The sequence below is a fragment of the Numenius arquata genome, chromosome 3 (assembly GCF_964106895.1).
Source record: "Numenius arquata chromosome 3, bNumArq3.hap1.1, whole genome shotgun sequence".
Classification (NCBI taxonomy): domain Eukaryota; kingdom Metazoa; phylum Chordata; class Aves; order Charadriiformes; family Scolopacidae; genus Numenius; species Numenius arquata.
Window position 1 is genome coordinate 12,777,298 of NC_133578.1, and position 12,798 is coordinate 12,790,095.

Genomic DNA, 12,798 nt, shown 5'->3' on the forward strand with positions numbered 1-12,798 from the left:
GAAAGGTAACACCTGTATGTAACCAGTAACTTCAAACTGCCCAAAGCCAGTATTTTAATGCAACTGCTGGATGTAGTCTGTCTCCAGTAACAGGAGTAAAAAAAGAAAAACTGGACAAGAACCAAGTCAGAAGGTCTCGTGTGTTAAATAAAAGATGAGGGAGTTAAGAACTATGAAATCAGAAGGGAAAAAAAAAAACACCTTACAAGTAGGCTTCCTTCACAGCAGTTTAGAAAGCAGCAAAAGTATTACAGCACTGAAGACTAGCAGGTGTTTTGCCACTTCAAAAGAAGAGAAACTGGAAGGAGGAGGGTTTCTGGGGGAATGATTCAAAGAGAATGAAGGGTTAGATAAGGCGCATTTCAGGAAGAGACTCAGTTGTGGAAAACAATAATTCACCATACAGGTAAACTGTGAAAGCACTCTGCAACTGAACTCTCCCCGAAGGGCTGATTTACAAGTAGAGCAGGCGTATCGTCTCCTGCTGATGCTAAGGCAGCAGCAGCGACTGGGAGCGACCACGCACCACACCAGGCCACACAGGACCATCCTGCTGCAGAGTCTGAAGGCACGGAGCTGCAACTCATTTAGTTAAAAGAAAAAACATTCTCTTAGTGATGCATCGAACCAAGTCTTGGGCAATTCTGGCCATCTCGGCAGTACTCAGATGAGACTGAAAAGGTAGAATGGCGTTTCAGGCACTAATTACCAAAGAAAATACACTGAGAAACATCAGATAACGCTGCCATGGGACACAGTTTTGAAGAGAATCAGCCAGGAAATTGCTAGTGGTCCCTAACATCAATTTCCTTATCAGGGCAGCGCTGGGAGGTTTTTCTAGCTTAGGTCACATGTTCATTTCTTTCTCATGGCTCCCCTGCTTTCCAGCCAAACAACTCCAGTGCAACAGAAGATTGTTTTGAAGAGCTGGAAAGCCTCTCACGTACCAGTCACCAGGAAACACAAAAAAGCAGTTGTAAAGCTGTAAAATTAAGGAACGAGCAGCCAATGCTATGACAAGATAGGACCAATACAAGGTCAAGGTCACAAAAGAAATGCAATGACTGCAACGTGCTCTTCTCTTTCCTTTCTGTCCCCCTGCCCTGAAGTCCCACTTGTATTCAAGTTAGTCCTGCCCACGTGGGTAGGAACACCCAGGCTGCCTCTTGGATGGAGTAGGAAAGATATTCCTGCTCCCGACCACTGCACTGTTCCCTTTGCCTGCAGTTAGGAAGAACAAGTATGTTGGCTTTTTTCAACTCCGTGGTCTCCTCTAGAGATCTTTTGCTTGTGTTGAACCAGCTTGTCTTATGTTATGGCCCAAACTGCAAAAGTAAAAAGCATCTGCAATACCCATTTGCACTTACAGCTCCTTACAGGCCAGAGGGCTAGGCACTCTCAGACAGATGTATTAACACTTACACATTCAGCGTACAGTGTTTCTGTCTTGTAGAACACAAATCTAGGAAGGACAATGGGTAAAGAAATTACAGAAAGCAGCTGCTTAAAAGAACAATGAGCAAGAGTCATCACTACAAGAGAAAGAGGCAAGACTAGGATACAAGGGATGGAAAACTAAGTGAAAACAGGACAAACAGGCAGAACAACAAAAGGAGTTGAATGATAAAGGTGGGACAAGATGGCATTAGTGAAACACAGGTGAGGCTTTTACTCAGACTTGGGCATCTCTCAGTGGAGAAAGAGGTGACAGGACATGCCGGGTTACTTACATGGGGCATAGAACATCATCAGAAGGGGTTTGTCTTCCTTCTTCAGAAGCCTTCTCAGTTCCTAGTGAATGAACCAAAGAAAATAAGACCAGACCTATACCCAAAGACAACTCTTATTATTTGTGTTGCAACTTTAAAAAGTTTATATATATATATATATACATACACAGAATAGGCTCATTTATCTAAGGGAAGAGGGGTCATCTTTCCTAACAGACAAGACTTCAGTTTCTTCTCCTTGCTCAATTTTAACTTGAAAGATGGCAAAATTTATTATAGATTCGAATACCTGCTAAACACCCTAGACCAGTATTTTAACTGTTGAGATATGGAAATTGCACAGCTTGAGAGATTCTCACTGCAGAATCTCTTGGCTGGAAACTTCTTCTTCCCTGACCCATCCAAAAAGCCATACTCTCTAATTCAAAAAGTTAGATTCAATAATAAACAAACCAAGTTCAGTTCCCACACTATGAAACCTTGTCAGAGCTACGAGAAGCCATAAGAATAGATTTTTCAGTACCAGTGTGACAGAGAAACCAGATGAAGTTTTGAAATTTAATGCAATCCTTCGAAGGCTTCTAATAGAGTACAGAGGGTAAACATTAAATATTAATCTTCCTACAAAAACTGAATGTCAAAAAAACTGTTTCTAATATTAAAAATGAAAGCAAGAAAATTGAAAAGGCCCTTTACAAAATACCAGCTAGAGCCCAATCAATTAAAGTTTTAAAAATCTATAGACTAGAAAACTAATACAAAAGACCAAGCTGATTATATTAGAGAGAAAATAATGGGTAGCTCTGTAGTGGCACTGGCTTCTTAAGGTAGTTTCATCGTATTTGCTGCTTTCCCACTTAACACTGAGAGGACAGGTTAAATCACTCAAGATCCGGATCCTGTTCCTTCCTGCTCCAGACTTCCTGAGCCAACCTCAGGCTCACGAGGGAACCCAAGGTTTAATGGCAACCTGCAGTTTTAAGAGCAGTATTTTACCTCCTACTTGCATCCTGCAGTGACTGCATCTTGCAAGCTGCTACACTTTCCTAAGACAAACAGGTCTCTTCTCCCACACCATCCACAATACTTTGATACTTGCCATGTAGCCAGCAGACTAACATCACGACCACATGTAGGGGAGAGGAAGGTGGGAAGCAGGAGGCTTTGCTCTACAGTTATCACAATCCACAAACTTTGTCAAGTCACTTAAAACAGTTTGGGTGTTTTAAGCTTCCCTTCCAAAAATGGAAATAATAGTGCTTCTTCATTAAGAGTTAACACAAACATACACACTCCCTTCATCCCATATATTTATAAAACATATAGAAAATCTATCTGCTAATGTACCTTTTCACTGTCAACATGCACAACATCTTTGGCTTCGGGATCCTCCTCCCACAGTGGAGCACCTTCTGGATCCTTGAGAAAGGCCACCATAGACTGTAATAAACAGAGGAAAAAAGCTCTTAAAGCAAAATGGATGGAAACCACGAGACATTCAATCTCAAATCTATGCTGTCATGCAAACCTCATCTAATTAGTGCAGTGCCTTCGCTTTTCTGTTCATATATTCATCTGCTCTAATGCAAATGAACATAAATCTATTGCAGAACCAAGTGATACATGGGTGTGCACCTTTCTCAAAACTGATACCCCAACCCACCAGTTCACATTTCCACTATAAAACTGGGGAAAACAGTGCAGAAGTAGACCAGCACACAGGCAGTAGCTTCAAGGGTCCTTCAGAGAGTTCTTTCAATGGTACTAGATTTGCAATACTTCCACAGTTACTCCCTAGCTTAGCAGGAAAGATTTCTCTTTATGTAGAGGTCAGGTTCCCATGCCCTTCACCATATCTGAGTAACCTTTGAATCCAATAGGACTAGTTGGAGGGCACACCAACGCTCACTGTGAGCAAAAGCAATGAACTCCACACTTAAAGATCAAACTGCTTATTTGGTCAAAGGGAGAACAATCCACCAATAGTTCCCTCTATGACCCATCAACCTAGAAACTGCACTCAGTAGATTTTTAGGTAGGAGAGTAAGAAGCAAATGTGACAAAAGAAGCGGGAAATATGAGACCCTATGATTCTGCAGCTCCCATATTCAACAAGCTGAGTACACACACACACACACACGCTTTATAACTGCTTTACCCGACTGACACACAACCAGCAATCCATTTCAGCAGACCACATATATACTCTTTATTGTAAGGAAATACTCTCTGATGGTTCTGATTTCTGCCTGAGCCTGAAGGAAACTCCAGCACTCTGAAGTCAATGAGACACTCTCCACAGATTCCAACAGAATTGCACTGCCCACCAATTCCAGCTGTATATGGAAGCACAGGCTCAATCACTGCTATCCTTGGATGCTTGTGCTCTAGGAAACAAGTCTTGGGTTTTTGTGTTCATTCACCACTCAGATTGACCCTGTTTATTTCCCTGTGGCATTCATTGCAGGTATGTGTCTACTCCCAAACAAGATCTCTGCCACGCCAGTAATGCAGTGAGGTCCCTGAGGAGCTTCCTTCAATGTCAAAGTGAGTGGATGATGCTGCCACAGCACTAAGTGAACTTACTTGGAGTCAGAGCAAAGAAAAGCTTCATTAAAGCCTTTTTCAGCCCATGGGGTATTTTGCCAAAACAGCTCATGACTGAAGAGCAGAGCTGAGTATATACTAACACACGCCAAGAGCATCCATCTAAAAGCCTAGGTTTGTACTTCACCTTCTCAAGAGTACATTAGCACCACATCTGGTGACACATGCCACCGAAACAGTCTCGGAGACACTTTTGCCACCCCTCTGCCTTTGGTAGGGCTGCTCTGGTACAACATCCCAACAGCTTATCAACAGATAGTGGAGTTCAGCCCATTTTCCTGCAACCCAGTTGTTACTGCAAGGCTTGGGAGAATCCAGAGCTTACAGCAGGATCCATTTATTGCATTTATGTTTCTGTCTACTTGCACAGCTAATATTGAAGAGATTTGTCTTATCACAAGAGACAGCATATATTAGTCACTAGACAACAAGCAAAGCACTTAATGTACACAGTAAGAAGACCTAAGGGGTGAGGTAGTACTGTTTGGACCAGAACCCTTCCAGGAGAAGAAATTTGTTTTAATATGGCATTAGCAGAGAAAGAAGCTAGCTAGGGGAAAAAAAAAAAAAAAAAAAACAACAAAACCAAACACATTTATAATGGCATTATAGTTGTAAAAAGGCCTAAAACTAGAGACATTAACATCCCAAATGATGCCCTAAGACAACTTAATAATATAAGGGCAAAGGGGAGAAGAGGACAAACCAGGGAAGATGTTCTACATTTAGGAAAGCTACATCACGTTCTACTCGTTCTCAGTCTGCACAGACCTCAACTGTACACTAGAAGGAAGGAGAGAGGTCAACATTTTAAACAGCTAATGAGTGCGATTGACTCCGCTAGTTTCAAGAATTCCTGTATGCCAAGTTCAGTCATGTAGAAACAGATGTGGTTAGAGGATGGGGGATTAAAGAGATTTAATTCATCTAGCCTCTCCCTCTCAGCCAAGAGTAAAAAAAATTAGATGTGTAATGTCTTCTGGCAGGAGCAGGCAGTACGTTGCCTTGCACTCATTACTCCATGCAATGAAGAGAACTTCCTGTGTGCCTTTAAATAGGAAAGAACTCCCCTCAACAAACCAGCACTTTCTAATCACAGAAAAGCAGTGGTGAGGCTGCTGCATTAAGAGACCAGAGCAAGGTCCAGGCCACAGCAACCCCCATGTTGAGGGATCAGCTACACTCCTGTCCTGCCATGACGTGGTCAGGACCCGCTTTGACCCCGCAGTACCGACACGGCCACACTGGGCTGTAACTTGCTGCCTGAACCCTGGCGACAGCTTTGAACCTTAAACACTGATTCAGTAGAATACAGGACACAGCTTCATCCAGCCTATGCTGCTAAAAGCTAGCAGTTTTAACAGCACAATAGCTGGCTATCATATACAGACCTAGGTTTTAACCTGGGGAAAAAAAAAAATATATATATACACACAGAAACATATCCATGTACTTTTCACTCCTTTGAAGTATAATGCAGTAGGGATGCTAATAAAAAGCCTTCCCTTGATTTCACACGCGTACTCCTTACAACAGCAAACATGAAAAGGATTCAGATTTTAGAGCAGGACCGATTTATTGGGTTAGTCTATTCCCTTTGCTAGTACTGAGCAGATTTGTACTTTAACGAGTTTTCTCCATTTCAGAAGGAGAATAAAACTCTTCCTTTACTGTATCCTCCAAAAAAAGGCTTCATCATGTAATAAACACAGCCTGGATACTGGCCTTACGGCACTACCAAAGATTAGGACATGGTGTGGCTAAAGCAACATACAGATGTACTAGTTAAGATCAAAGACTGATCTAAGCTTAGGTCTCCAACAGCAGCTGACTACAGATATTTGGGGAAAAACTATACTAGTACCATTCACATATAGCATACAGTGGTATATGCTTTCAATTTCTGGCAAAAAGTAATTAAGTTTATGGACTCTGCACAGGCTGTTGTATTTGGACCTCTGTGCTTGCTAATTATTAATGGATCTATCCTTTACGACTAGCTAAAACTGTTTTTAAGACTTCTAAATTCCTGGCTTTCACAACATGTAGCTGTGAGTTCCAAAACTGTTTTGGTTTTTTTTGTTTTGTTTTTTGTTTTGTTTTTGTTTTTTAATCATAGCAGTTACTTGTTTCAAACCAACTGTCCCAAACTGCCACTGTTTGCACCCAAGTTCGGAGAAAAAGTAGGTAATCATTCCCTTTTTCAAGCTGCTCACAGTTACACAAATATCTGTCGAGTTGTCCTTTTTTCAAAGCCCAAGAATCTTCATGTAAGTATTCAAGCCATCCTTCACTGCCCTCTGCAGTACTTCTACACTTTCCACTTGATGGGGCAACCAGAATCACATACGAGACACATGATGAAGGAACCCAATGGACTCAGATGGTAGAAGAGCATTTCCTCTTTCATTCTCTGTTCCTTTCCTAATCATTTGACTTTTAAATGCTGTTAAGCAGAGGGCCAGTATTTTCAAGCCAACTGTTGTCCTGACTGGTAATTCAAAACCTATTACAAAATAGCCTGCATTACTCCAGCATAATTGGAGCTGTGTCCTTTCCTTCCCTCCCTCTGATGTTCATTACCCCACAAGTTCCTACTTTCATATTGGCAAGCCACTTGGTATTAAGAGAACCTAAGGCCTTCTGCAGAGAGTTGAAAATATTTTTTTTTTAAAACTATTCCTAATAATTTTTGCATCACCAAACTTTGTTATCTTGCAGTCCACCTCCCTTTGCCAGATACCCCAAACAGCTCAGATCCTAATGCAGGTCTCGGGAGCAGGAGGTTCTGACTGCTAACTAACTTCCCTGTAACGTGAACACTGAGCTATCCTTTATTCCTCATTTTTCGAACAGTAAACCCACAAGGGCATCTTTGCTAATTACATAAGGATTTAGTTACTTTAAGAAATGAATAGTGTACTCAGGTTTTTAAGAAAAGCTATCAGCTGGATCAGCCACATCTATGAAATCGCCGATTGCTTCAGAAGAATCCTTCAACAGTTCTTCAGAGCTGTGTCCATCATTCTCCAAAATGTCATACATATATTAGTATGTCTACTGGATGCCTGGAAAGAAGATCCGAGTTTTATTGCCACAAGCTTGCTGAATGATGTGATACAAATCCTTTAATCTCCCTGTTCTTCAGTGTGTCCACCTGTCCATAAAATGAGTATGATACCCTACGTGATTGTGTTGCTCTGCTGCTCGCTGTTTGTAATGTACTGGGAGATTCCTGACAAACACAGCTGAGAGAGAAAGAAAGGTCACTGCCTCAACAGGAGAAAACAAGGATACACAGTGGTATAGAGGGAGAAATACAGAAAATATCCAGGCAGGTGTGAGCAGGAGAACAAGTAAACACTCAGCTGAGTTATTTGACCACTGCCCAGATCTGATGCACTGTCCAACCTGGAAATCATTAGCAGCTGGTTTTACAGGGACAGTTAAATGAAGAAAGCCTAGAGGTCCTGGAGTGAGGGAGCTCCAAAACCCCTCTTCCACCCGCACCAGAATCCCACATCCCTGTCCACAGGATGCTGCTTCCTTCTCCCCAGCAGGCAGGGCAGAAATGGAGGAGGAAATGCTCATCACAAAACAGCAACTGAAGGAGTAAATGGTATGGTTCCCGTTGTGCTATGATTGCCTCTCAGCCCAATGCTCCCCAGGGCTCTGCAGCAAGTGCTTTCCCATTGATTCAATCTGTAAGGAAGAGTCACAGCACCAATTCCTGGTGGCAGCAATTTATGGAGGGCAGGAAAGACACGTCACGCATTGTTCAAACCACCCAAATTTAGGCAAGTAACAAGTCTTCCTCACACACCCCACGCTCAGAGGGGTAAAAAAAAAAAAAAAATCACCAGGTGCATTTCCTGAAGTAGTACAGAAGAAGCTTCAGGCATTCGCTGACTGGGCAGGGTATCTAGCATCGCCCTTCCTAGTGCAGGGCAGGTTTTCTACTGCAGGAGATGGGAAGATACACAGTCCTACTCTCCCCCCCAGGCAAATCCTGCATGACACCCCAAGCACAGGCTGAATGGATGATTCAAGCTAGGGCACACTTCCAAGACAGTCACCCCATCAGCTACCCCACAACAACTCTGGCTGTAAAAGGAAGGTCCAGAGCAAGGACGCTTAGGAACAGCCACTCTGACAGACTGAGGTTCATGTACCATCTCACACAAGCTTTCCTCTATCCTGGGCCAAACCCCTGAACAAGCCAGAAAGGGGAAGTAAAAGTAATGATGTCAGCCTGGGGAGGTGTCATCAAGCCTCCATAAGACCAACGATGGTGCAGAGCCCGAGTTTGCTGGAGGAGGAAGAGAAATGGGAACTGGGCATCAGAGCTGGACAGAAGTCACTTCTGGAAGCCAAGCCATCGCAAGGCTGCAGCCTCATGTGAGGATACTCCCAGTGCTTCACCAGGGCTTCACAGAGGAAGGCTGCACACTTTTGGCCTGCTTACTGTGCTTTTAGTCCACTGTTTCCACAATCATCAAGAACTACACATTTGTTTCACATTTCATGTCTTCTTCCTTCCATTGCCCATTGTTGCTCTGTGTCAAGGCTTGCAGGAGAATATGGAAGGTCATTTTATCCCTGCTGCACTCGGGGCACATCCATAGGAACTGTGGTTCCATAATCCAATAGAAGATAAGGTCACTCAGCTCTCTTTAAAGTTTATAAACACACAACCTAAAAACCTCAGAGAGCTCCTTATCAAAGTGCATTATCAGCTAATACTTATACTGCCATTAATAGCACCTTGTAATCAAAACAAGAAAAACCCTATTTGTTACAAGCCTGCAAGGTAACTCAATTTACATTACAGTTCAACATGGGTTCAGTCTTTTTAATAATACACAATTTTCCTGGATCTGTGGTTGGCAGATGCATACACACACAAAAACCTTTAGGTCATTCTGACAGCTGTTTATGAAGATTAACCCCCTCCCTTTCATGACTTCAGCATGAAAAAGTACCAACACCTGTTTTTAATCCACCAATGTCTCCCCCATACCTAGCAAAACCAAAAGAATAATAATCAAATATTTAAATTTACCTTCAATGTGACCGCTCTGTTATATTCAGTATGAAATGCACCGTCCCTGTTGAACAAGGAGTGGGGAATAGTGTTAACTTACAGTAATGTTGCTGTAAATCATATAGCTACTCTTCCTCACTTCTCACTAACCAGAATTAAGCCACAGAATTAAGTAGAATTTACAGTACAGTAGTTTAAGGGTAAAAAAAAAAAAAAAAAAAAAGAGTAAGGAAAAAGGGAGAGCGCAAAACAGAGTGTAAAGCAAACAGGTTTCTAGTAAATAATTTCCTCCCTGACACTTTAACAAGAATATTTACTAAGGCATGATCTTTCGATATGGAGATGCAGCTGCTTGGTGTCTCTTACACTTAACAGTACTCCCACTCCTATTCTTTCCAGGAAGAAAATCTCCTGCTGTCTCACTACACTTGCCTTTCTCCACTTACTTTACAAAGTACTATCTCAAGTCAGAACAGCAAGCACAGAGAGGTAAAGTGACTTGCCCAAGGCACGTGCCAACGGGCACGTGACAGAGAAAGTAACAGAGCTTAAATCTCAGGCATCAGCCCTGTGCATTGCGTAGTTTTGCTCCACTGGGCACCTCTTCTGGGCCCCGCTCGTGCTTTTAGTGTACTATATTAAACAACAAAATAAATTTATCTCAACTTCTGTCACAACACACACTTGAAAAATGATGAAACAGCAATCAATGTCACATGTTAAAGGATAAAAAGTTTTCGTGGTGCAGCAATATGGAGCTGCAAGGAGAACGAATGGTCCTAACAGGGGCATCAACAATTAGGAACTACAAATCCCAGCCCAGCACTCACTTATAATGGAGTAATTCCACTCCTTTCTCCTTTGAATTAGGATCTACTTTCATCTTCTTGCATAATTTTCGGCTTTCAGTATCACTGCAAGAAACACATATTGGAAGAAAAAATGGTTACAAGAAAGGAAATCAAATGCATTCAGTTCTGAAAACTCATTGCTTTGCTTCCTCAACAGCAGTTAGTTGCAACTAACAGTAATTTGGAAGCTGCTCAGCTAAGTTTGTGGGACAAGCATTGTGGAAAGCTACATTAGCCAATTTAATTTCTCCATTTGCTTGATCAGGATACAGTGAACTGTTTTAAAACCACATTCCAAAACCAGGCTCTAACCAGTAGAAAAGCAGCCCACTATAGCATGTCCAAGTACCTCAGTAGACCTTCTGTCCATGGGATTAACATAAAATTTAGTAAGTCAAGTTTTCAAGAAGACCATGCTACTGTCAGGGCGGTAGTCAACGAGCACTGTTTGTGAAAAGATTCAAAGAGAAAGAGCAGGTCAGCTTTTATATCTCACAGAAAATAAAACCAAGAAGAAACATCTTAATGGTATGTCCAAGCCCAGATCATAAGTGGCTAGCCTTAAAAAGGTCCTGCAGAAAACAAAAACGAATTCAAATTTTGGAGCTCCAAGCCCAGCAACCCCATTCACTCTAGGTATGAGGGATGTGTCCTGGAGCCACACCTGGCAAGTGAACGTAACAACCGTCTGCCACAGCTCCTGAATGAAGGAGGAGGCATGAAACAGCAAATAGACCCGCCGGAGGCGGTATTCAAGCTGAACAAGAATGAATCACTTCCAGCACCACGTCAGGCTGAGCTGAAGAAGAGGGAAAGGTCACGGGAGAAAACTGCATATATATTTGCTTAGGTGGGCAGGTAAAGGGTCTTCATGGCGTAACTGCTGTCCTAGAAAATGTAGAAGTGAAGCAATAAGGATACTTCAAGCTGAAGTGAATATGAAGTTAGCCAAAGACCTGGGGAGATGAGTGACAGTACAACTACAAAGAAAAGAAGATGATTCACACCGACAAGACTGTTCTTTGCATTGACAAACTGCAAGATTAAAAAGCTTGGAAACTTGTTCCCAGCAGAGGACAACTTGTACCTTTTACACAGATAAATCAATTTAGAAAATGAAAACACTGAAAACCCATCAAGTTTAAACTGATTAGAGACACATTAGAGACACCAAGATGCAAGGGTTGCAAGAGCCCCACCAAATTAAGTGCTGGTGCCAGCACTGGTGCTAATTCTCCCAACGTTCTCCAGCTGCCTTTCTGCAAATGTGAGGATCAACAAACAGTAAATTCATAGTGTGCTGCAGGTAAGAGTGTCTTTGTGGAAATTTCCCAAATGCTTATTGTAGATGGAAATGAGGAGGGGGGCGCTACAGACACATGCATCAGTATCAGAATAGTATGCTGAAGACGGGAATGAGCCTTTTAAGGAACTAATAAAACATGCAACTACCTCACCAGGAAGGTGCAGCTGTAATCCCAATTGTATAGAAGCACGTTCATCTGAAGAGTCTTACAGAATTCACATCAGTTCTGCAGTTTGAGATCATAGCCAAAGCTAGACATTGAAACCTGTAAACTCTCTCTTTGCTTCTCCAGGTCCCACGGGCTAAACCCTAAGTGACTCGAAGGTCAGGGGATCTCGGGAGGAGGCACCAGTTTCAGATCACCCTTCCATGTTACCCCAGACAAATCTAGAGGCACTGAGAAGCCCTCGTGGCCCTGCTGGACCCGACTGCCAGACAGCTAACTAAAGTCAGCCCACACCACAGTCAACTCTTGTAAATGCTCCTCTAGACACTCCCAGAAGTTTCCAGCATACACGCATATTTGTGGCCATCTCAGCCTTGCCAAGACAAATGTTAGGTCATTCATGTGAACAAGTGTAATGCTGAAACCTACCTCCAGCTACAGGTCTGTCAACCTCCAACATGTGCACTCAGTTGTTCTAGCATCAATAGAGGAGCAAAATTGGTATCAAGACAATTCTGTTGCCAGTTCTGCCACCAGTTTGGTGCAGCTTCAAACCATGTAGGGAAAAAAGTGTAATTGTTCCTTATGTGTCACTGAGGGATCCAGACACCTATCTTAGAAAAGTTCTGCAAGGTTTATAGTTGAGAAACACTACAAAACATTACTACTGAGAGGTACCTGTAAGCAAGCAGCTAGCAACTCCTACCACTCCAACTCCTACCAATTCATTTTCTGTTTGCATGAGTTTCTATTTGAAAGAAGAAAGATAAGGGCAGCTGTTCATCGGAAGGAAACAAGATCTAAGCCTGCCCTGCTTTCAGGATTGTTCCATTTGTAAAGATTCACATAGCTGCTTGAATGCACATCCATTATCACAGGAAAGAAAGCAGCAGTTTACTCCAGTGTGTTTCTTACCATTTAGCGGGCAGATTCTCTGCACCGCTGCATTGGGAGTTCAGTCTGTTTATGCAAGCTATCTGCACCAATGCAAGGGATGGAAGAGGAGCAAATTCCCAGAATAGGAAGTGTCTAAATATGTATCAGTAATTTTTTCATGCATCAGTGCAGATTTTTGCACATGCCAGACCCACCAA

General features: G+C 42.4%; 1 protein-coding gene across 1 annotated transcript in view; it reads right to left on the bottom strand.

Annotated features, from left to right (window-relative positions):
* PDIA5 (protein disulfide isomerase family A member 5) overlaps positions 1-12,798 on the bottom strand; it is a 101,809-nt gene that overhangs the window by 61,907 nt on the left and 27,104 nt on the right. The window contains exons 4-7 of the mRNA XM_074145667.1: positions 10,212-10,295; positions 9,400-9,445; positions 3,078-3,170; positions 1,731-1,791 (exon numbers count right to left, since the gene is read on the bottom strand). Coding sequence (XP_074001768.1) covers positions 1,731-1,791; positions 3,078-3,170; positions 9,400-9,445; positions 10,212-10,295 — 284 coding nt within the window. The remainder of the gene's footprint in view (positions 1-1,730; positions 1,792-3,077; positions 3,171-9,399; positions 9,446-10,211; positions 10,296-12,798) is intronic.